The sequence below is a fragment of the Medicago sativa genome, chromosome 7, assembly GCF_051527215.1.
Source record: "Medicago sativa cultivar Bolivia chromosome 7, Bolivia_mono, whole genome shotgun sequence".
Taxonomy (NCBI): Eukaryota; Viridiplantae; Streptophyta; class Magnoliopsida; order Fabales; family Fabaceae; genus Medicago; species Medicago sativa.
In genome coordinates this window covers 95,194,160-95,219,964 of record NC_140755.1, presented here as the reverse complement: position 1 = coordinate 95,219,964, position 25,805 = coordinate 95,194,160, and the positions used below count along the sequence as shown (strand labels likewise).

At 33.9% G+C, this 25,805-nt stretch overlaps 3 protein-coding genes and 1 pseudogene across 3 annotated transcripts; 2 read left to right on the top strand and 2 right to left on the bottom strand.

Annotated features, from left to right (window-relative positions):
• Nucleotides 1-2,130: 2,130 nt before the first annotated feature.
• On the top strand, nucleotides 2,131-4,595 carry LOC146910634 (F-box/kelch-repeat protein At3g23880-like). Its single transcript, XM_085725618.1, has one exon. It carries the CDS (start codon nucleotides 2,986-2,988, stop codon nucleotides 4,066-4,068), a length of 1,083 nt encoding a protein of 360 aa, XP_085581744.1. The 5' UTR covers nucleotides 2,131-2,985; the 3' UTR covers nucleotides 4,069-4,595.
• A 287-nt stretch (nucleotides 4,596-4,882) lies between these two features.
• On the bottom strand, nucleotides 4,883-11,265 carry LOC146910633 (putative glycosyltransferase At5g25310). The gene is made up of 5 exons (XM_085729452.1): nucleotides 11,134-11,265; nucleotides 7,025-7,336; nucleotides 6,792-6,922; nucleotides 6,140-6,488; nucleotides 4,883-5,723 (listed from the first exon to the last, which is right to left on the bottom strand). Exons 1-5 carry the CDS (start codon nucleotides 11,263-11,265, stop codon nucleotides 5,058-5,060), a joined length of 1,590 nt encoding a protein of 529 aa, XP_085585578.1. The 3' UTR covers nucleotides 4,883-5,057.
• A 786-nt stretch (nucleotides 11,266-12,051) lies between these two features.
• On the top strand, nucleotides 12,052-12,994 carry LOC146910632 (F-box/kelch-repeat protein At3g23880-like; annotated as a pseudogene).
• A 6,069-nt stretch (nucleotides 12,995-19,063) lies between these two features.
• Nucleotides 19,064-25,550, bottom strand: LOC146910631 (splicing factor Cactin-like). Its single transcript, XM_085725617.1, has 13 exons — nucleotides 25,279-25,550; nucleotides 25,099-25,190; nucleotides 24,833-24,932; nucleotides 23,117-23,188; nucleotides 22,326-22,388; nucleotides 22,102-22,242; nucleotides 21,884-21,979; nucleotides 20,918-21,202; nucleotides 20,679-20,829; nucleotides 20,429-20,577; nucleotides 20,166-20,342; nucleotides 19,562-19,828; nucleotides 19,064-19,460 (listed from the first exon to the last, which is right to left on the bottom strand). Exons 1-13 carry the CDS (start codon nucleotides 25,507-25,509, stop codon nucleotides 19,341-19,343), a joined length of 1,944 nt encoding a protein of 647 aa, XP_085581743.1. The 5' UTR covers nucleotides 25,510-25,550; the 3' UTR covers nucleotides 19,064-19,340.
• Between the last annotated feature and the right edge of the window lie 255 nt (nucleotides 25,551-25,805).

The following is a 25,805-nucleotide window of genomic DNA, read 5'->3' as shown; positions in this document are numbered from 1 at the left end:
ATTAAACACAAAGTAATATGAATAAAAATTAGACTTTCATTGATATTCAAAGGAGTTCAACAAATTAGGGTTCCCATAGGATTACATCAGATTCATCTAAGTCTCAACCACAAAGAGATTAGTTACTCATAGCTAAAGTACAAGATAACTAACATAAAAACAATGATTCATACATGTATTGGATGATTGACTATGAGTTGTGATGATCTCCCACCAGATCTGCAATGCCTCCGCACCAAAATATGTCTTTTCTCTCTAAAATCGTGACCCCTCATTCTGAAAACGCACTTTTCCTTATATAAGCCTGTCAAATTCGGCCACCGAGCCCCACAATTCGGTGGCCGAGCGATTAAAAACGCGTGCCCATCTGGAGAATTTGGTGGCCGATTTTTTTCGAAAGCAAAAGGGATCCTGTGGCTAGAAAATCGGTGGCCGAATTGGACTTCCTGAAAATCTGAATTTCATCCTTTTTGTGCTTTCAGCTCCCATGAACTTGATGAAAATCTCCTAAAATTACATAAAAAATGCCTACTAAACAAGTAATGACAGAGTGTCATCACATGGGTTTATCATACCAACCTAGTCTTAAATTTTGAGAACGCATACAACCCACGTAAAATATTGCAAAGTGCAACTACTTTGCACAATATTACTACAAAATTAAAAAAGACATATCTTTGAAAAAAAAATGATAACTACATTACCTATTAATAAAAGGTGGGTTGAGTTGTCCATATTGAAGGGATTGTGGGTAATGCGTTGGTTCTCCTTGTTGAGGGGATTGTGATTCCCCTTGTTAAGTTGTTGATTTCCCACTTCACGGCACGATGTGTTGTATGAGATGGCATTCCTTGACTCCACAATCCTAGTTGTACGAGGTGGATAATAAAATCTATGACATTTAAACCATTCGACATATTCAATGAAATATCCACTAATAGTCCTAATGTTCAGTTTACTCTATTGTGGATTATAAATCCTCTCCTCATACGGACATCTCCAAACGTGCATATGTCGTAATCTCGATTTCCAACCTTTATATAATTCAAAAGTTGTCTTTGGGACAACCTTTGATGGAACACATTTTAGAATATACACAACAGTCTTTATTGCTTCGTTCCACAATAATATAAGAAGATTAGAGTTGCTAAACATACTCCACACCATGTCTAATAATGTTCGGTTTCTTCTCTCTGCAACATTATTTTGATTCAGAGAAATAGGCATAGTATATTCAATGAATAACTATCCCATGTTTCGGAAGAAGCTTTGCAAATGGACTTGTTCACTCTCGGTGTACCCACCATGGTTTCATTTTAAAATAACTAGGGTTGTTCCCTTTTTGGTTCAATTAACTTAAACTTGAACTACGTGAACTTAAGTTCACCTTTACTACTTCTAGAATCGTTGCGGCAATCATGATATTATAGCAAGTAGTGCTACCCATTCTTGGTGAATCACATAAGAAAGCCATCAATTCTTGTTTATAGGTAACTAGTGGCGGATGATGTAATGTGTGGTGCGGTGTTGGGATTGATCTGTAGAAATAACATCTCGTTCTTTCATGTTCTTTCTACCTACCATCAAAATGAATATATCTAATTAACAATATATTGATTCTTGTTAGTTTTTAAAGAAGATAAAGGAAAATGAATGGAATTAGAGAGATCATTTGAGAGGACACGAGAGAAGAAGATAGGTTTTGAAAATTTTATTTCATAATAGCGGTATTTTGGTCTTTTCAAGGTGTAACTAGTTTTTTAAAGGGTGTGACTAGAAAAAGTCAAGAAAATATCGTGTAAAATAAAATAAATAATAGCATAATTATTTGATTCGGGTCACATGTGATTAATTTCGAATGAGGTGAAACCGATGTTCAGACTACAATTTGATTGATTTGATAGTCAAATTTGTATGGTCAATGACTTGGTTGTTATACTAATAATATTAAAGATATTCGGTAACCTACCTATTTGTTTGGCCCAAGATATAAGTTATATGTATGACTTACTTTAGTATATACTCCCTCTCATTCTTTTTAGGAAATTAACACCAAATTAGCGATGTGTATTTTTACATATTTTCTTTATATTATACCCTCATTTTAATCCACCTATAAATTCCTTTTTTTTTTTGCACAATCTTTATCTTTCCAATAAATTTAATATGTTATCTTTCTCTCGTAACAAACAATTGTCAATTATTATCTTTTTCTCCAATAAATTCCTTTTTTTTGCGCGCTCTCTTTCATAACAAACAATCGTCAATTTTCTAAATATTGTGCACATTTTTTTAATTATTTCAAGTCAATATAAAAATTATTTCAACTTCACATTAATCAAAAGCTAAGAAAAATGAACTTTCTTCCACTTTTTCTTCCTTTTGAACATTCATATTTCATTGAGTCTTTTATTTTTCTTTTCTCAAATTTGTTCTTTTACTTTGCACTTGAAAATTTTAATAATTACTACTCATTTTATTTATAGAATTTTGACTCTTCTTAGAACCATTGTTTGTAATAAAATTTTGAAGATAACAAGAAACAAACTTTGTTTATAAAAAAACAAACTTTGTTTATAAAAAACAAACTTTACTTTTTCAAATAAATATAATTAATTAAAAAAGATAAGAGTAATTGACAAAGGGTATAATTGAAAAGTCCTACCTTGAAATACCAAAACACAAATAAATATGAACGAAAAAAATCACTTTAAAAAGACACTTAACAAGTAACAAAGGGAGTAACAACTTTGTGTGACAACAATCCTAACCTAAACCATCTGTTCTTCTACTCGATAAGCGCCTTCTAACTGTGTTGTTTCCGAGTAAGGACATTCATTCATGCAGCTCACTTTTCTTTTTTGTATATTTCAGTTGGAATCATAATTTATTTTATATTAATTGCTTGTGTGCGGTGTATACTTTATAGTTTAGTTAAATTCTGATGTGTCTTCGTTCATTATTGTTTATTTAAGCAGCAATGCAATGGAACTGCCATTGCCTGTCTTGCCGGAAGAACTCATCCTAGAAATTCTCCTCAGACTTCCAGTGACTTCCCTCTATCAATTTATGTGTGTATCCAAGTCGTGGAAAACCCTAATCTCATGTCCTCAATTCGCAAAGACCCATCTTCAAATCTCAACCGCTGAACCAAGCTTGAACCACCAAGAATTGCTTGTTTCCAATATATGTGAACTCAACAACAGGATCTATTCTTACCCTTTGAAGCCATTGTTCGAAAACTCGTCATTAACCCGTGTTGAACCTGGTAGCTTCACAGTCACTATGTCTCACAATATTGTAGGTTCATGCAATGGGTTGTTGTGTATGTATATTAGCTCTCTACGTAGTTTCAGACTATACAACCCTTCTATCAGGTTCATATCCAAAAATTCTCCAAAATCTTCATCGCTTGATTGCGTGCATTGGTGTTATGGCTTTGGCTATGATCAAGTTAATGACAAATATAAGGTGCTACTAGTTGTGCGCAATACCAATGATTATCTGACCAAAATTTATACCTTTGGTGAAGATTCTTGGAAAATTATTCCAAATTCCCCATGTACCCCAACTATGCACTTTGGGAAATTTGTGAGTGGAACTCTGAATTGGATGGTTGATAAAGGAGGCGTTAGTTCTAATAAAAAATTGATTCTTTCTTTTGATTTGGAGAAGGAGACTTACAGGGAAGTGTTGCTGCCTCAAAGTGATGGTGACTCCGTGTGCAAAAATATGCTCCATGTTTTGAGTAATTTTCTTTGTGTGTGTTTTTTTAACAAAACTCATTGGGTTGCATGGTTGATGAAAGAGTATGGAGTTGTTGAGTCATGGACTAAATTGATGATCATCCCTCATGAGAAGTTCATCTGGAAATCTCTGAATGCATCGTCACGCGTTAACCCGTTGTTCATTTCAGAAAATGGTATTGTTCTTCTCGTGAATGAATTGTCTTCCAAACTTGTCTTATATAACTTAAATAATGGTGGGTTGGATTATCCCTTGACAAGTGGCTACTTTGGGTTCGACCAACATATTTACCGTGAGAGTTTGATATCACCACGATGGTAAATCACATTTGTGGACTATAAAGTCCTGCACACGGATTTTGATTAAAACAAGTTTATCTTTTTTGTTTTGGATATTTTTTGGGCTATAATTGAGCAACATAGAAATATGTGGTGAGTTGTGCCATCTCTTGTGTTTTATAAGTAACATTGATGATTGAACTGTCTTATTGGAATCCAATTAGTGTTTTCAGTAATCCTATTATTCTATTTAGAATTTAGAAAGTATGGTTATGCTTCTTTTCTTAGCTGGGAAATGAACAATTACTAGAGGCAAATGTGTATTTGTCTTTGGATGTTGCTACTAACAACAAGCGATTTGGGTATCATGTTATTGTTGACCTTACTGTATTTTCAGAATTTCTAGTTTTTTTACTCATGAAATTTTGTTACAAATTGTCAATAAGTAGGTGATATGCTGTTGTGACCACTTTTTATCATGGACTCTTATTTTTAATAGAAACATACTGTCTTGTAAGCTAATTGTACTTTGAGTTTAGCAATATTGAAAATTAAAGTTACTAGCATGCATCTAACGTTCTACTGTAAGCTAAGATATTGGAGCAAATACTATTGCCCAATATGACCCTACTATTCTATCCCTCTTGACAATTGCGTCTAATTGTCTTGCATTTTTGTTTTATATGGTAAAAGCCTAGATGGTCATAAGGGTAGGAAGAAAAAAGCTAGCGAAAGAGGCTGCACTCTAGCGAACCAAGGTTGGTTTGAATCCCGACTAAGAGAGGTATTAACATTTAGTGTTCGACCGTGTATTGAACATGATTATCTCCAAGAGAAGAAACCTTTGAGAAAGGAAGAAAAAAACACCATGCCATTTATTTATTTTTTGGTAACACCCACACCATATTGATTCACAAGGCATGGTAAATTTCAATGAAATGCCAATCAACAAAGGGAAAAACATTCAGAAAAATATTTACAACAAGAGGCTCAAAGAATGTACATAATAGAATGCATCTGAAGTCACAAAGACTATGTAGTTCTTGCGGTGAAGACTCTGTTGTACCAAATAGAATGAAGTATCATGTGATATATATCATACTTGACAGGACTTCTATGCCAAAGAAAATGATGCTGCACTTTTTTAACTCCCATCCGCATTTGAAGATACTTCTTTTCTGGGATGGAAAGAAGAATACTCTTCAAATTTGGAATGTCCTTCTCCAAAATAAAAACAGCAAATGATTTCCAATTCAAGACCTCAAAAAATGGAGGCACAAAATTGTCCGATATAATAACTGGAACACATTCGTAGAAGATAGCCTCCACAACTCTTGGGCTGTTAACTTCATATCCCTTTGGACAAATACAGTACTTGCTTCCCTTCATGTACTGGATGTAGTTCTTGTTTCCCTTAGACTTTGGCAATTCACCGAAGATTTTCATGTTGGGATCTTTATTTCCCCAGTGCTGCAACAGAATCGGACGAACATAACCGTGCATACCGCCTGCAAAAAATGCAAGAGTTTTCCTCTTTGAAACTGATTTTCCGCCAAGACCTCTGGTTGGAATCTGAGCATTGCGGACATATGTTTCAGGAAGTGATGTGTCTTTCCCTAACACAAAACCTTCTTTCAAATCAGCATTGCATAGGGATCTTATGCACTTCGCCATTCGCTCATTTGTTTCTGAAGGTGCCTGCGCAGTGCAGTCCAAATATATCAGTGATTTAGGGTCATAATAAATTGTAGGCGTCGCTTAATTTGGTCTCTGAGATTAGCTAATGAAACTTTAAAAAGATCTCGAAATTGAAAATTTGCTATCACATTAGTCCCTTTTTGACCGACAAATTTTGTCAATTGTCTCAAAAGGTATTTATATGATCGAGAATTTTCAATTTCAATGAAATTTTAGACTTCATTAATTTCAGAGACTAAATTGATTGATTACTGTAATTTCATAGAATAAATAGATTGGTGAATCCGCCAAAGTTCATCGATGCATGTTTTTGTTTGAATACCACAAAAGGTAGCATTGGAAGTGAAATAAGAAATAACTATAGCTAGTGGACTTGACACAAAAAAGACTCATCCTCTGAAGTGGGAAAAACATACCCAATCATGGCAAGCAACAAGAAAATGATCAGCACCTCCTGTTCTGTTCCAGAAAGGATGTTTCGTGGCAATCGTGTCAACATAGTTATTCAAATACTGCATTAGGTTGCTATAACTAGGGGAATTTTGAATGTACAATGTTTCCTCTAGCATTTGAGAACTGAAAGGCAGGTAAAACAGATGGGCATTTTTTGGATCTTTAGTCACAAATACTTTATTTGCTTCCATCAGCTTCATGAACCATCCCTCGGAAGCATAAATTCCCAAAAGATTTGGCGAATGCATTATCGGTTTAGCTCCTTCTCTGTATATATACACCTTGAGAATCTTTTCCATCAATTCATAGCTCCTGATAATTAGGTACAGTCACAGGATAATAAGAAGATGAAATGAAAATTTAGCAGCGCCGACAAGAATATTGTTTCATGTATCACTAGTTCTTCATATTTATTTCAGAAACAATAGAAAAGACAGTTGAACTTACTTATCATCAGAATCATAAGTAACAAATGTCGCCAAAATGTCGAAACAAAATATAGTTCACATATTACAAAAATATCATTAAATTTGTACATTGCTGGAATAGAGTCAGTTTCACTTGTATACAATTTTGAAAACGAAAAATACCATAATAATAATAATCAAATGATACCTCTTAAACATGGAAATGTTGCGAAAAAGGGGAGTATAAAGTTTTCCAACATTAGTGACAACTGGTGCATTTTCAATCTCTGATCTGGCCCGCAGTAACTCTTGATCAACAGCTGAAAACCACCTTTGCCTCTAAATTAACACAAGTTCACAACGTAAGAACAAAATACAAGAATAATACGCGGTGAATTTCAATTTAAAATAAATAACTAAAAATTAGATTTGCTCATATACCATAGATCGATACGAAGAATGGTTTTGAAGCAATAGCTTGTTCATTTCCGAAATTGATGCCATCTCCGGAACTTTTACCAAAGATCCTTCAGTCTCATTAGGCCTGATTGTGGTAGAAGAATTGGCATATGAATTGTTGACCATCATAGTTTTATGAACACTCTCAAGAGAGTGTTGTCGAACGTTACTGCCACAAGGAAGCTTAAAATAGCAATGGAATGCTAAAATCAGTGCAAAGGTAATAATGCTAAGAAGGGATAACAATTTCTTTCTTTCCAACAAGGAGAAAACTGGTTGACCCATCTTGGTACCCTGCAAATTATTGCACAAAATAATTACATGAACTTAAAATTCTCGGATGCTATAAAAAGAGGACGTAAGAACATGCATGCATGTGTGTGGTGCATCAGTTTCAAGATAGAAATAGAAAGAGGGAGAAAAATGGTAAACGTTGTGAGACAAGTACCTGGTACATAGATGCAAAACAGTACAGTACAGAAATTGTGTTATTGTTAGGAACTCACACACATGATTTAAGGGAATCATGGAGTAACTTTAGAAGCTGTCATTAAACTATTTCGAGAAATATTTGATAATACAATCAATTATGACACTCATAAAATCACAATTTTCTGTTTATTACATGAAGCTCATAATTGCTCTCTCTTCAGTCTCTGCCAACACATATTAAAAAGTTTTTTATTACTAGATGAAAAAAGAAAAGAAAAAAAATTGATGTTGCCGTTAAAAACAAATTGCATTACTTGCTCTCTACATCCGTAATTACAAGGACTCATTAAAAACAAAGTTTTTTATTTTATTTTTAAGGATCATCAAAAACAAATGTTGTTTTTATATATTTTTGTGTTAACATTTCGGTTCTCTAGAAAAGAAACCAGGATAATTCGAAATTCGGTCTGAAAGTAAGTAAAGTTTAACCAAAAATTGTTCTGTCTGGGAATCAAACTCGAGTTGTCATCAACATTTCGTCGATATCATTGATGGTGGAACTCATTAAACTTTTGAGTCCAATTGTTTGGTTAAGATGTCTCTATACATGTTTTTATTTGATCGGTATATGTTTTTAGTCAACTTTTTTTTAGAAATTATTTAATTATTTTGAACATAATCCTAATTGATATTATTAATTTGTCCTGAGTTTTCAAAGAAAAATATATTACTAATTTATCTTTTTTTTAGAAAAAAATACTAATTTATCTTATAACTTAAAAGTGGTAGTTTAGTAATATCTCTGCACAAAGTAGACGTGTTAACTAATAATTTATCCCACTTGAGTGACCTATCAGTGTTGGGTTGAGATTTTGATGTGTGTTTCTCTCAAATTTTCAAGTTTGATTCTTCTCTTATCTCAATTCCGATAAGTTACATTGTCTTTTTCAAAAACAACACAAATAAACTATGATGATAACTTTTCTTCATGTGAAATGTACGACACAAGGTTTAAAATTGGGGAAGATTTGCCCGCACTATTATCACAAAAATTAAGAGATGGATGGCCATAGGATTCATAATCTTTCTATACAGTATTCCCTCCGTTTCAAAATGAGTGTCGCTTTAGCAAAAATAATTTGTTTCAAAATGAATGTTATTCTCACTTTTCAATGTACTATTAATTGTTTTTTTTCCAATAATACCCTTAATTATTGTTATCCACACAACTTCCAAAGTATCATTTTGTACTTTAATTTATAATGATGACAAATGCACCAATAACTAGCGAGGCTATTTTAGTAAAAGTATCATATCTTTGGAGAACATTATTTCATTCCTTAATTTGTGTGCAATTGGCTATAGCGACACTCATTTTAAAACGGAGGGGGTATTGAAGAGAGGATATATCAGTTAAATTAAATAAATATAAATGCATATAATTATTATGGATTCTCTAACCCATAATAATTATACCGTGTTGAAGAGAGGATTAATTGGTTAAATTAAATAATATTAAAGCAGATAATTATTAGGGATACTTTCATTTGAGTCTAATGACTAGAATTTCACTTTAAAAATTTGGATTCATCACTTTTCCACAAGTGTGTAAGTCTAGTGATTAGGCTACTTGAGTTCAAGAGTTACGATATTCAAAACCAAACAAATCCAATAGAAAAATCGCAAATCGAACCAATCCAAATCGAAACTGCAAAAAACGCATTTGTTTTGGATGTATTCGGATCACTTTTTACTCAACCACATGGTTTTGTTCGGTTTGTGATTTTTATTTTACCAACCAAACCAAACTAAACCGCAACATAAGAAAAACTCTAATTAAACCTATGTCACCTAGACCAATACTCTTAGAATCACAATACAAACTTTTATAAAACAACATATTTTAGAATGATAAAATGTATTCATGTGCTACTTGAATTTTTATAGAATGAAAAAATCTTAGTCTTTTACATTTCTTACAGAATAAGATTACTTTTTGTCCACATTTTTAATTTGATCTATGGTGTTTGGTAAAAATTAAATTGTACAGTTGGATGAAATTTAAAACATTGTTGGAAACATTGCTAGAAATATTTGTGTTTTACCTTTTTAACTCTATTTTCACGTTGGAAACAAAAAATTGTATTGTCTCAAAAAACCGCACTAACTGATCCAACTCAAACCACATGCTTTTTTTATCTTGTGGTTCGGATAACTTTTAGCCTCAAAACCGAACTGCGAACACCTCTAAAGAGTATTATTCGATTTGAATAAGCTTTTATTTTGTTGTATAAGCTTAAAGAAGTCAATTCAAATTAGGCCTAAGTGCTTCTTTCATAATTTTTAGCTTGTTTGTCCTCAAAGTTCATAAGAGGAGTGTTATCAACATATTCTCTAACACAATTTTACTCAGTTCAGTTTTGGTGGTAGTGGACCTCAGGTGCGACACACAATTTTGAATGTCATTTGGTTTGCTATTGTGTGGGAAATATGGAAAGAAAGAAATAACAAAATTTTCAACGTTAAAGAATGCTCAATTATGTGTATAGTGGACAAAATAAAGTCACTTTCCTTCTCGTGGTTGAAGGAGAAATTTGTTCAGTTCTCTTTCAATTACCATGGTTGGTGGCTTAGTCCCATCACAATGTTGGGCTACGGATAGTTGTTATTTCTTTCGCTTTTCTTTTGCTGTTTTTTCCTGGGCACACCTTGTGCTAGGAAGGACATTTTGTATTGGTAATATATTTCATTTTAGCCTATTAAAAAAAACATATTCTCTAACACATATTTTTTTATTCGTCTAAATTTATATGAATCTCACCAAACAATATGGGTTACACATAAATTTAATGAGACATATATATTGGTAAAGACGTTGCATAATAAATAATAAATGCAGAGATCGAGATTCGAACTCTAAATACCCACTTATTTACCTTAAGAAATGAATTTTATGATAACAAAAAAAATCCAAAGTTAAAAAGAATGTTATATTATAGCCGAGTATGTTTCATTTCATCATCAATTAATTTTATTTTTTTTTATGACCGGGGGTTCATCATCAATTGATTGGTATAAGCGATAAATAACTTAGATGTAAATGCTCATAAGTTCATTCCACAATAGACACTTGAACCGATAATATAATAATGGGAAATGCTAACCGGTACCCTGGGGCACTGGTTTAGGATGTTAAAAAAGGAAATTTAATAATAATTAATGTAGTGAAAATTGTGTAATTAATCCATAAAAAGTTAAAAAAGTTTCTTTTTCTTAGTAATGCTTTCCTTTTATGGTGTGCTTAACCAGTGTCCCGGGGGCATCGGTCCTATAATAATAACCCCAAAATATATGTTTCGAGTCTCGTGGTCTCCAACTTAATTAACATGTCCTCTAGCCGCCATGCTTGAATTTCTAACTCACATCCTTTCCTTTGTAGAATTCAGCCTCTGTGCTTAATCGTATGTCTGTTTAGTTTTTTTTTTTCTCTGAAAGTCTTGGTTATTTTACAAATTAAGATACAATTAATAACTTTTTTTTCCCATAATAAATAGCACACAAATTCAATCTTCAACGTAGGCAATACATTTAAATTTTAAACGCAAATTCCTAGCCATTCCTTACAAATTTAGCCAAAAAAATGCAAGCTATCGACACACTTTACCATCTCTTAACATAATAACTGCACCACCATATACCAACATCAATGACCCCTGAGGATAAGCTGAAGCATTCAGATAAAGAATCCTCAGATACACCACCAGCCAGTATACTCCAAGACCATGCGCCATTACAAGCAGATGAAGAATCCTGCAGATTAAGAATCCTCAGATAAAGAAAGCAACAAAAGTAAAAAAGATAGAGCAACAATACACGATTTCGAAAAATGCTGGTGCTTGTGTTAAAAATTCATTTATATTTCATTGTTAATATAAAAAAAATTATATATCGTTCAAATTATATATATAATCAAATTTCATATAATTCAATAGTTCAGGGACCTATTTTTAAATTGCAAATAAATTTAGAGATCTAACTAGATGTCACGTCAACATTAATCTAATTTAACGAAATGACTTAATTGATAAAAAAAAAAATAGTTTAAATATCTTATTATAATTTGTTTAGTTCAAGGACCTAATTAAAAATTCCAAAATAGTTTAGGGATCTACAATTAATTAAATCCAAAAGAAATAATAATACATAACTATTTGATTTATATCAAATTACCAAGACTTTCCACCTCATTATATATTATTGGTCTAAGGTAACCTAAATGACGTTATAGACATAGTTTATAAGTTTGTGTTTGTGTGACAATCCTAACCTAAAGCATCTGTTCTTCTACTTGAAAAGCGCCGTGTATTTGAGTAAGGACATTCATTCATTCATGCAACTCGATTTTCTTTTCTAGGTTTCAGTTCGAATCATAATTTAACTGTATGTATGTGGCAACATCATGATGAAATTTAATAAAATCAAATATAGTTTATAGTTTAATTTGATTGGTTATGCTATTATTTCAAATTAAATTCTGCTGTGTTTTCATTCATTATTGTTTCAGCAGCAGCAATGCAATGACGAGGAATAAGAAGCTCAATCACGATCTTGCAAAGGACAGCACTCAACTGCCATTTCCTGTCTTGCCGGAAGAACTCGTCCTTGAGATCCTCCTTAGACTTCCGGTGACTTCCTTCCTTCAATTTAAATGCGTGTCCAAATCATGGAAAACCCTAATCTCATGTCCTCAATTCGCTACGACCCATCTTCAAATCTCAACTGCTGAACCAAGCTTGACCCACCAATAATTGCTTTTTCCAGATATATGGGATAGCAACAGGATCTATTCTTACCCTTTGAAGTCATTGTTCGAAAACTCATTGTTAGTCGTTGTGCACAATACTAATCATTATTTGACCAAACTTTATACCTTTGGAGAAGATTGTTGGGAAACTATTCCAAATTTCCCCTGCACCCCCATCAAGCCGTTAGGGAAATTTGTGAGTGGAACTCTAAATTGGATAGTTATTAAAGGAGGTGTTAATTCTAATCAAAACGAGATTCTTTCCTTTCATTTGGAGAAGCAGACTTACAGGGAAGTGTTATTGCCTCAAAGTGACAGTGACTTCGTGTACAAAGATATGAATATGCATGTTTTGAGTGATTGCCTTTGTGTGTGTTTTTTGAACAAAATTCACTGGGTTGTGTGGTTGATGAAAGAGTATGGAGTCGTTGAGTCATGGACTAAATTGATCATCATCCCTCGTGAGAAGCCGTCTGTTTTTGTTAAGCCGCTGTTCATTTCCGAAAATACTGTTCTTCTAGTGAACACATTGTCTTCCCAACTCATACTTATATAACTTAAATAGTGGTGGGCTAGACTATCCTTTGATAAGTGACGACCTTGGGTTTGGTCAACATATTTACCGTGAGAGTTTGATTTCACCATGATGGTAAATCACATTTGTGGAGTCTTGCACATGAGGTTTTGATTAAAACAAGTTTATCTTTTGCTTCAAATATTTTTATTTTCTTTTGTGCTATAACTGAGCAGCATAGAAATATGTGGTGAGTTGTGCCATCTCTTGTTATTTATCAGGACTACTGATGATTGAATTATTATTTTTTTGTTTTGTGGAAATCAAATAGTGTTTTCAATGATTTTTTTATTCTATTTAGGTAGTATGTTTATGCTATGTTGGAAGGTACTTGTATTATTATATGCAGAAACAAAATAGTAAAGCTATGTTATGGTGCAATAATTGACTCAAAATAGTTTTATCTCTGCAGTTGCGACTTGCGAATATTAATTAATATCATCTATAAAATCAAATTAAGATGGAGTACGAGTATCCAAACTCATTCTGAATTTTTTTTTTTTTTTTTTTTTAGACTCAGAATTCTAAGACCTGTGTGATAATGATTTTGAAAAGAACAATTTTCAAACATTATATATTATGTTTGGAGAACGTTTTTATTATGAAGAGCTGTCTCGCTAAGGTTTATGAGTAGAGAGATGCTAGGTCGTAGCTAGGTTTGTTTAGTGAGATATATTTTTTTCATCCAATGCACAATCCTTGTATAAAAGCATATGAATGCATATGTATCATGCTAATTTCTGAAATAGAAACCAAAACTACGAATGTTTGCTGAAACAATGAGCAACACCCTCTAAGAACAATCACCTTTTAAGAATGTTTGCTAGGAAGATTTGAATGAGATGGCTTCCTCCAAAAATGTCAATGTACCTCCTTTCATAGAAGTATTTTTAGAAGACCTTTTAATCAAAATGGCAACACTATTCGACTAATTAAGCTCCTTCTAAACATTTTGATATTCTAAAATTTTTAGTAAACTTATTGTTACAAGCAGTGACACAAAAGAAAAACCATATTTGTTTAAAGTGAAGATTTTAGGAGTCTTACCCTTAACTTGAATCAGGATGAGTATGATGCTCATCCTGATTTAGAGCATCTTTACTTTATAGACTCGTAAATGCTTAGGATTATTGGCCTCGTAAGTATATGTGTGAATAGATAGCTCTCATGTATGCATAACTATTTTGGAACTTTTTTAAGTTATGACTAGATTTAGATTTAGGTCACCACCATAGGTATAAATTTGACGACAAAAAAGTTATTCCAAGCGATGAACTAAAATGCCCGTGTACATGAGCAACTTATAATCTAGTTATGATCACCTCCAATCTATGCATAATTAGTGTTTCTAAAGCTAACAAGTGACAACTAGATTGTTTATTCGTAGCGTAAGAATTATGGTCGGTCATAGTGTAAAGATTTTTCTTTTTTTTTTTTTTTGGTACAAAAGAGGGCCAAAGCCCAAAGAGAAAGAAGACTTAAGAAATTAAACGAACGTTCCTAGGCATGCAAGCCCCGGAAATATCATCAAACAAAAGACTCTGAAGCTCACTAAGTGGATTTTCCAGGACATGAAAATCTAGAGAATCCATCGAAATGCTGAAATTAGCAAGCCAATCCGCACTTCTGTTGCCTTCACGCCAAGTATGGGTAATTTTGACATTCCAACTCAAACTCAAAAGTTGTCGAATACGCTTGACCAAGGTAGGAGTTGTTCCACCAAAATTGCAATTTTCAGTAATCATATCGACCAAAATCTTTGAGTCACTCTCCACTATAAGATGAGTGGTATTCTCCCTCCACGCCAAGTCCAAACCTAGGTACATGCCCCACATTTCAGCATGAAAAGCATCACACATTCCAATCTTCTTGAAGTAGCCTTTGATCCATCTGCCATCAGAGTCTCGAAGAAGCCCTCCACACCCTGCAAGAGTACCAGATCCCTTCCAAGCACCATCACAATTAAGCTTAACCCAACCAATCTGAGGTCGCACCCAACCGATATATATAGTTTCCTTTTGATGCGGACTTTTTTGCACCAGCTTCGTACTGTCTTCTATTTCTCTAGCAAACTTTTGAATTACCAGTGTAGGATTGCTTGGTCTTTGAAATCCTATTTCAAAAATAGATTTGTTTCGCCAATTCCATAAATACGAACATGTTGTCATGAAAGTAGTCTGCCAAGTAGTAGGATTATCTCCAATCCCTTTTTTATTAAGGTTGTTAAAGATCCACTCCCTGCAATGTAATTAGACGGAACAAGTCTGAGCCATACCTGAGTGGCGTGCACACAATCACGAAGGACATGAATGACTGTTTCATCCTCTCTCGCACAACAAGGACAAGTAGGGGAGATACCAACCCCCCCACTTGCTACGACGATAATTGGTAAGGATTCTTCCATGAGCGGCCAACCAAATAAAAGTTTGGATACGATGGGGACCCTTCCAGTTCCATAAGGTCTTCCAATCACCTCTCACAGCCAAAGAGGTCTCTTGCTGCAAATTGTAAGCACTTTGAACAGTAAACTGGAGAGTGCTAGTTCCTCCCCATCCTACAGTGTCTGGACCATCAAAATCAGAAGGGGTTGGAAGGGCTAAAATCTGGTTAACAATGTCCACAGGCAAGTTATCCATCAAAAAATTTAGATCCTAGTCACCAGAAGTATTAAGAGCATCCCTAACTGAAATAGTAGTATCCACATAAGATTGATTAGCAGAAGAGAAGAGAGAAGTATTACTCGAGACCCACTTATCGAGCCAAAAGTTAGTACTTCTTCCATCCCCAATTTGCCAAATAACATGACGCTTAAAATCATCCCAGATTCCTACAATCGCTTTCCACAGGGGAGAGTCATAAGGTTGGGAGCTAATACTGTTATTAAGATCATTATTTCTACCGTACTTACTGTAAAGAACTCTACACCAGAGCTTATCTGGTTGCTTGATAAGATTCCATATCATCTTCATAAGAAATGCCTCGTTCATATGATGAGGCCGCTTGAAACCAAGACCACCATGCATCTTCGGAAGACAACATACATCCCAACTTACCAAATGAACTTTACGCCTCTGATCCGAGTCTCCCCACACAAAACCTCTTTGAATTTTTTCAATCTCATCACATATGGTTTTAGGGATCTTAGCATACTGCATGTGATAGTAAGGAATGGAGCTGATGACAGATTTTGAAAGAGTGATTCTACCTGCCAAGCTTAAACATTGTTGCTTCCAACCACTTAACTTGTTTTGAATTTTGTTGATAATATGATTGATATGACCTCTTGAAGTTCTACCTGGTTCTATGTTCGCCCCAAGATATTTACCCAAACTGTTAACCTGGTTAAACCCTGTATGTTGAATAATATCTTCCCGAAGTTGGTTGTCAACATTCTTGGAAAAATACACCTGAGTTTTTTGTCTATTAATTTTTTGCCCCGAAGATTGACAAAACATATCAATGCAATGTAAAACACAATGAGCCTGCTCAATGGATGCTTCTGCAAAAAGAAGAAGATCATCAGCAAAAAGTAAATGAGAAATCGGGGGACCATACCTGCCAGCACGCATAGGTTTCCAGTAATTAGCTTCCACCTGATCAGCTATAATATGGGAGAGCCTTTCCATGCAAATGACAAATAAATAAGGGGAAAGAGGATCCCCTTGTCTAATACCTCTAGATGGGTAAAAAGATTCAGTTTTGTCACCATTCCACATTATTTTATAAGATGGAGTAGATATACAATGATGTATGATCTTGATTAGCTTAGGGGGAAACTCACACTCCTTAAGACACTCCTCCACAAAGTTCCAATTAAGACGATCATAAGCTTTTTCTAAGTCAATTTTGATAGCCATGAACGCCTTATTACCTTTCATTTTGGACATAGAATGCACCATCTCTTGAGCTACAATAATATTATGATGGATGCTACGACCCGGAATAAAACTAGATTGAAAAGGTGAGATAATATTATCAAGCAAAGGCTTAATCCTGTTAACAATAACTTTAGAAATAATTTTATAAATAACATTGCACAAAGAAATAGGTCTAAATTGAGAAACAAAATAAGGCTTATCAACTTTAGGTATCATAACAATCAGTGTATTATTAATAGAAGAGATGAGAGAAGGATTTATCCAAACCTGACTAACAAAATTGTATAATGAGTCTGCAATGGTATCCCAACATTTTTGAAAAAACAAAGCAGGGTATCCATCTTCTCCAGGTGCTTTGAGCGGACCCATATCAAATAAAGCTCTTTTGCACTCCATAAAATTAATATTAGCACTCAGATGGTCATGATGGGTCTCAACGGTTTTAGGATACGTATTCCAAGACACTATTGAATCACGAATAATGATATCTTCTTTGAATAAATTCTCATAAAAATTTCTCACTAATGCTTTCAGATTCGCAGGATCATCAATCCAAATTCCATCGTTATCGCGAAGAGTTAATATTTTATTCCTCCTCCTTCTAACAATGGTTTTTGAATGATAGTATTTAGTGTTACGGTCCCCATCAGATATCCATTGGCTGCGAGACTTCTGGAACCAGAGACACTCCTCTTGATACAATGTCATGGCAAGTTGTTCTTGGAGTTCTTTCTCTAAATTCTCTAGGAAATTACTATAACCATAGTTAGGGCTGTTCTGGATCCCATTAAGCCTGGCAAGTAGCTCCCTTTTTCTCTTGAAAATATTCCCAAAAGTATCATGATTCCATTCCTTTAAAGAAGGTGTGAGCTCATTGAGAGTGTGAATCAAGTCAGAGCCTCTACCCCACTTGTCTTTTAGTAATCTATGAAAATCATCATGAGTAATCCAAGCAACTTCAAACCTGAAAGGACGATTACCTCCATAATAAGGCTCGCCATTAAGCATAACCATAATAGGATGATGATCCGACTGCACCCTAGGGAGGACTTTGGCAAACCCCTCATGGTATCGTAGCCTCCAATCCACGTTCCAAAGAACACGATCTAGCTTTTTAAAGACTCTCTCATAACCATTCCACTTAGGACCCCTCCAAGTAAACTTAGTTCCAACTGTGTTAACATCCATAAGATTACACTCATTAATCCAATTTGGAAAGTGAAGACATCTTCTGAGATCAACTTGCGTCCCTCCTTTCTTTTCATCTGGACTAGCAATTTCATTAAAATCTCCTTTCTTTGCAAAGTGTAAAGATTTTTCTATTTTTCCTTTTATGTTGCAAATTAACATCAACCCTTAATCAATGAATTACACTTGGTTGATAGCGGAATTTCAGTGGATTCTTATTCCAAAAGTGTTTAAAAATACAATATAAAAAAATACAAGAAAAAACATTTCATTTTAAAACACATAAACATAGAAAACATCACATAATTAAACATGTGGAAAATATAATCGATCGCGAAACACTTTATGGCTTTTGATAGAGGACAATCTCTCTTAAGGACATTTTATTATATATCCAAGGGTCAAGTTTCGAACTTCAAATTTTCCACTTATTCCTCAAGAGTGAATTTCTAGCCATTAAACTATTAGATCAAAACAAATAATTCAAAGAACAATTTAAATTTAATAGTTTTATCACATTGTACATAGCTGACCCTAATATAGCCTAAATGTCGGTCAAACTTCGTTGTTATATTGTTATATTGGATATGAACCGTCATACCATGCTTATGCATATATTTTTTATTTTTTTTCTTAGTAACCGATACCTTCGGGGTCCTAGTTAACAAACTAAAAGTAAGAAAAAAAGTCAAGTTTTGCATTAAAAAAAAAACACCTTTTCATCTTTCAAAATGTACAATACACAATTTCCAAGAGAATATTTTTTTGGGTCATGTTAACTTGTGCCCTTAGGACACATGTTAAGCAACCTAAATAGAGCAATTTTACATTGGAAAACATAATATAACAACTTTTAAGAAGTTGAATGCACGTCTTTTGATATGTGTATTTCTATAATAAGTATCTTAACATGTGCCTTGAGGGTACAAGTTAACGTTAGCCTTTTCTTTTATAATTCCATAACAAATGTTGCAGGGGCACTTGTTAATTTTTCTTTCCCTTTTTGTTATTATCCATACGAATATGCAATAATTCTATAAAATTGATACATAAAAATGAATGCTACAGTACTCTATTCAGACCCTATCGTCATCCCTAGGTATCACTCGCCGGAGAGACCCATCTCGAGATTCTTATCGAGTATATTCTAGGAAGGAACACCATACGGAATGCACTAATTAACTAGTATATGGTTACATCAAAATATTTATAAGATTTAGATCAAATCACAATCATGGGTAGTACAATACTACTACTCCATGCTCCTTTAGAATTTATCTTGGCCACATTTCAAACAGTAGATTTTGTGGACATATCTCTGATGTCAACACGTATTTGCTAAAAAAAATGGAAGCAAGTTACAGCTTCCCTCAAATCAAAAGGAGAAGCTAAACAGAAAGTGAACCATTGCCTGATATGAAATTATCGGCGGTAGCGGTGGCGTTTGAAATTGAAGTACACATGCAGAATTCCACGTTCGAATGTGCATTTAAAACCTTTCTTGTGAGAGTATTCCCATTCTTTGTTTACAATGCGGAAAGCCTGTCATGGAAGACACAAGGAAATAAGATTTTTTTTTAACGGCAAATATTAATAGTTAGTGTGTTATGTCGGTGGAAGAAATTAAACTACAATAGACTTACTATATCTTCATATGGTGGTCCTGCATGGAATCTAATAATGCATGTCTCCCCATTGCCGCCGTCTTTCTCTATAGTGTAGTTCGGGGCTTTTATCTTGTCTACAAGATCAGGATAGAAAATGTTAAATTTGTACCCTTGCACAATCTTTGGAGGTGGGTTGTCATGATCATAGTGAGTCTGGTTATATTTGTTCCACTCATATCCGGTGTGAACACGGTTGAAATACTTTGGCTTCCTTGGTCTGTACTTGTCATGCCACCAATAAACCTGCTCCAATATTTACCAGAATTGTCAAAAACTTAAAAGTTGAAAGGATGAGAAGAATTTAAGTAATATTTTTATTTATCCTTCAAATATAAAAATAAATTATTCAGAGTGCATTTGCTGCATCTAGTGCCAACTTTTAAGGAGGAAAGAGGTAATTGAAGAATATGGCAACATGATATTTGAATAGAGTTGACACAATACTCTCCTCTATGATACTTATCCACAACTTATAACTTCTCCGAATCATTCTATCCTATTTTTTTATGAGCTAACCTATCTAACAGCATATTTTCTATCCAGAAAAATTCAAATTATATATATGGTCAAGAAACAATACCTGTGAATCGAGGCTCACTTCAGCTCCAGATCCAAACACTGCGTCTCCATCCTCCATGGCTCCCATAGCTTTAAAGGCTTTCAACTCTAAATTATCTTCAGATGGAGCTGGCTTTGATGCCATTGCTTCCTGAATTCGTTTTTGCTGCTCTTCCATTACAGCCATACGTTTCCGCTCCTATACGTACCAAAATATAATTTATATACTCATAATAAAAGTAGAGGATCACCATTAAATTTAATAATCACGCGTAAAAAGATTACCAGTATAGCTTTGTCCTCTTCAGGATCAATAGCTTCCTCATTTTCATCATCATGCAACAGTTGTGGTGAAAATGATCCAGCCTCATCTTCAGCTTCTTGATTCTCTCTAATGGGCTCTGGTGAAAATGATTCATCAGCAGAACGGACTACTGCCATAGAGAAACACCAAGCACATTTCAGTAAGGATGAAGACAAAGATGGAGCCAATAAAAAAGTAATGAACAACTAAACCGAAACAAAATGTATATACCTTTAGCATCCTCCTCCTCATCCTCCTCAGTATATGCCTCCTCAGGTATCATGTCAAGAGCACGCTCCGGTTTATCTTCATCCTCTAATGGTTGCTCAAGACGTTGCAAATGCTTACGTAACATTTTAGCATGGATCTCCTTTAAACAAGCCTATATTTGAAGCAAATTAATAAAGCATTAGAACAAATATTTAAAGGCATCTGAAAGAATAAAAGGAAAATAATGTGATGAAGAATACCTTGGCCTTGTATATGTGGAGGTGTTTTAAAATGGCCTCCCAGTACTCAACCACCTTTGCTGTACCAGTACGCATCTCTGACTCAATGTGAGCCTGTAAGGCTTCCAACTCTGTACGTGTCTTTCCATGTAAAAGGTCCTTCACATCTGGCTCAACACTGGAATGCAGACCCCTTTGTTCAGCAAGCAGCTCAGCAGGAGGTTCTTCTCCACGCACCCTAGCTCGATCAATTGCATCCTTTTTTCGAGATTCAGCTAGCTCCCAATCACACACCACAAGGAGAGCCTACATGAAGTTGTGACCAATAAATCTTAACTAAGCTTTGAAGAAGGTGCCGACCATAATGGCCAAATGTGTTGCATAAAACAATAAACGGAAGAGATCATGAAAGTCATTTAGTTTTTTTGGTCTCCAATCCAACTAAAATATTTACTCCCTCCGTCCCTATATAAAAGCCCGCTTTGCCTTTTTCACATTTCTTAAGAAAACTTGTTAGTGTAATTAATGTGTCTATTGTGTGTGAATATAACTAAATTATCCTTTGTTTGTAGTATTTTGTGTGTGGATATAACTAAATTATCCTTTGTTTGTAGTACTTTGGTGTATATTGACTTTTCATATTCCAAGAAGTTAGTAGTATTAATTAGGGGTATGTTTAGGAAAAATAATAATAAATGCATCTGATAATTTGTATAAGGGTTTATATTTATGGACAAAAAAAATTCTCAAAAAGTGCTTATATTTAGGGACGGAGGGAGTATGTTGAAATTATATTGAATATGTTGTTTCAGATACACCAAATGGTAAGGCTGCGTACAATACACCAAATGGTGGGACCCCTTCCCCGGACCCTGCGTACGCGGGAGCTTTAGTGCACCGGGTTGCCATTTATGTTGTTTCAGATACGGTAAAACTTATTAATTACATAGCATGTGCAGAGCTCAAACAAGGGAAATAGTGTGATACCTCCCAATATTCCACATGGGTTGGTGTTGCCCTGTCAAGATCCAGATGCATTTTGATGTCGTCACGAAGTTCACTCATTTCTTTAACCGTCAAACCCTGTACCATATATCAAATCATTAATTAACTTGTTCAATAATATTGAAGTTCGAAGTTGCATAATTAAACAGCTTTAGGAATAAAAGAATAAAATGAAACAGAATTAAAAGCTAGATATTTACCTTGAAGACCATATATGGTTCATTTATTTCTATATCCAAATCATCAGAGCCATTGAGATGCTTGGTTAGGACATCAATTGGCCTGGCACGCCCTTCACGCAATCTAATCTCTGACCTGACTTTGCTTTGATCAAAATGGAACTGCAGATTAATCGGTCTAAGTCAACAAAAAGACAACATTATACTAAACAAAAACGTATGTAAACAAACTCAAACTATAGTACCTCCTCTTCCTTTTTTTCCCAGTCCTGGAACTCAGCTCGAGCACGTTCTCTAGCTAACAATGCCTGGAAGAAAGAATTTGTCAAACGCCAATAAAATAACACAGTTTTTGACGCCATTAATCTAACACTTATGTCAAGCTTGACTTGACCCTTGCACATTGCCATTATATTTGGGCCTCAAAATACCGGGAAGTTGAATTATAGCCCGTGGTTAAAAGAAAATAACTTTTTTGTAGGCGACATAATTGGTATGCCATATTAGACAAGAACAACAAAATTTAACCTTCGCTAGATAGAAGACTTTCTTAACAGATAAAAATTATAACAGTTGAAACTTAGGGATTAAATAAAGGAAATAATAGAGTATATTTAACTAACAAGAATGAAAAACTGATACTAGACACCAATCTTTTTTGTAGGCTTGCAAATGTCCCCCCAAATACAAGAACTGCTATGTAGCCTTGACATAATTGGTATGCCATATTAGACAAGAACAACAAAATTTAACCTTCGCTAGATAGAAGACTTTCTTAACAGATAAAATAAAAATTATAACAGTTGAAACTTAGGGATTAGATAAAGGAAATAATAGAGTATATTTAACTAACAAGAATGAAAAACTGATACTAGACACCAATCTTAGACTCATGTTTAAACTAATATGTCAGATTAGGTAGAGAACATAGTAACACACTGCCACTAGGACAGCTAAGACTAATAACAGTTAACACAACATAACAAATTTCCCATAATACGTATTAACTAACAACAAATAATGAGAGAGGACTTACCATTTCTTCTTCATGTTGTGCTTTCTCAAGTGCCCTTTCCTCTCTCCTCTTTTTCACCTTTTCAATTTCTGCCTGTATTGTAATTGAGAGAACATAGCAACGAACATTTAGTTGTCAGGCCATTAGCAACAAATCACAGGACAGTCAAATTGTGAAGACAAAGAAACATGCAAAGCCTTACCTAAAGAAGACTAATGAATAGCTGAACTATTATTACCTATTCCTAGTTATGGTTTCAATAGACTCAACAAAACCAGATCCCCAACCCAACCATCTCCAATGAATACAAATAATTAATTCGGAATAAGTGCAGAAGGTAAAAACAATTTACTGATTCAGAATAATATAACACTGTTTTATGCATGTCATATTTTATCCAGTTTAAAATGATAAAGTTGGATATTGAAGAAAATGGCAGTTCTCAACAAAAAATAAAACAGTTTTCAGAAAGTGCAGGGATTAAATGAATGGTGAAAATAGTATTTTGTGTACACCAGTCGAAACCAGAGGCAACATTAATAGGAACTTGGGTAGTAAGAACCAAGTACCTAACACGTACTACAGAAATGAAAGAAAAAAAATTGAAAATACAACCTGTTTGTGTACCACTTTCAAACCCTAAAACAAAAGTGATTCATGTCAATCTTTCATCCGATTGTTCTTAAAACTTGTTTTCATAATCTGTTTTTAGTGTAGAAAGTGAAAAACATTTCAATCGTTATTGTTTTCTTTAACTACTTTTCTATACATTCTCACGAAAAAGTATTGAAATTTTTTCAAAAGGTAGTACAGATTCTGAGATTCATATAATATTGAGCACCAAGTCCGTATACAAATTATTTCCGACCCACCAACCATTGTCATGTCCTAACGTAAAATCAAAGCAGAGATGTATTTATCAAACCCTTCCCCATGAAATATACATGGAATGTTAAAGTGAAGCATGTATTAAATGATAGGTTATATGACAAGGTTAACATTCCTACTGTTGGAAAATATGTAGGAATAAAGTCAATCTCTTAAATTTGGTGCAACAATTCAACTACCAGAGTAGTGTTAGTAAGATGACTTCTCTAACTACCGTCTTATTATTACCCAAATCTTGAGGGGGTTAGAAGTTCGTCAAAACATTTGCATAGATGGTCTAGGTATTTAAAGTGGTACTTATGCTATTATTATTTCAAGCTTCTCAATTGTTTGAATTTACATGGGACATGTTCCTGAGGTTTAAAGAACGAGTGTTGTCCAGCAGTATGATTAGTAGAGTGGGCTGTGTCCTAGTGTTAATTCTATTTTTTTTCCAACAGACCTAAACCCTGTTTGGATAAACAGCTTATATTGCAGCCAATAGCATAAGCGCTTATGAATAAGTTATTTCTATAACCCAAGATAAAATAGTGTCAAACTGCTTTCTATAGTCTATAAACTGTTTACATAAGTTCTCCCAAACAATGTCACAACTCACAAGTACTTATCCCAGTAGATAAGCTCAAATAAGTTAATCCAAACATACTCGGGTTATTGTTGCTATCTACCTATGTCATGCTTGTATGAAATATCACCTATCACCTATTAAGCTAAAGCTTAAAGAAGAAAAAGCAACAAAATATAGCCGATTCCGCTTCAATTTGAAACTCTTAAATTCAGAACACTAACCATATATGGAGAAACATAAACACAAAAAGTAAAGTTAAGCAAAACAAAATGCATACATACCATCCTTTCTACTTGTCTTTTCTTCTCAGCTTTAACAGAAAAGGAATCAATTGATACACCTTGAGTAACATCGCGCTCAATCTTCTTACGCCAAACAAACCTAAAAATAACATTTTTTAGGTTTATAAATCATATATATCTTCATATTGGCGACCAGTATTTATCTGAAATATTTAAATAGACTTATATAATAAAGTATCTAACATAAATTTAACTCAATTAACAAACAATAAAAATAACTTCCATAGAAGAAAAAAAAAACATACTTTTCATTGAGATTAGTATCACCAAATGGATTAGAATCATTGGAATAACCCGATACTGTATTCGTCTTCAATTTCTTAGCAACTTTCGTAGCCTGAACAAAAAAAAAATCAGAAATTCAACATATGAAATTGAATATATGAAATTAAATGATGAAATAAGCGATGAAAATTGAAGCTGACCTTTCTCTGAGCTTTTTTAGCCATGTACTGTGAAATTTCCTCTTCTGTGATTGTTCTGGAAGATTTCTTCTTTCTTCCAGTTCTATTATCGTTGTCGTCACTTGAATCATCATCTGAATCTCGGCGTGACCGGCGACTAGTTTTCCGGCGGTGGTCGGAGTCGGAATCAGATGCAGAGTCATCATCGGATCTTCTTCGTCTTCGAGATTTTCTACTACTACCGCTCGCCATTGTTTAACCCTAACCCTTGGCGATGTTGTTAATCTGAAATCAATCGAATTTCCCCACACAGGTTTTATTATAAGTGGGAAAAATCATTAATTTCTCAATGATATAAATAAATTAGAATATATATATATATATATATATATATATATATATATATATATATATATATATATATATATATATATATCAGAGAAAGTATGTAATTTTATTATAATTCACTAGTCTATGGGAAGCACTCCATTCGTTACTAACAATAAGCAAATTTCACATACATCATTAATTGAATGAATCTAAAAAGT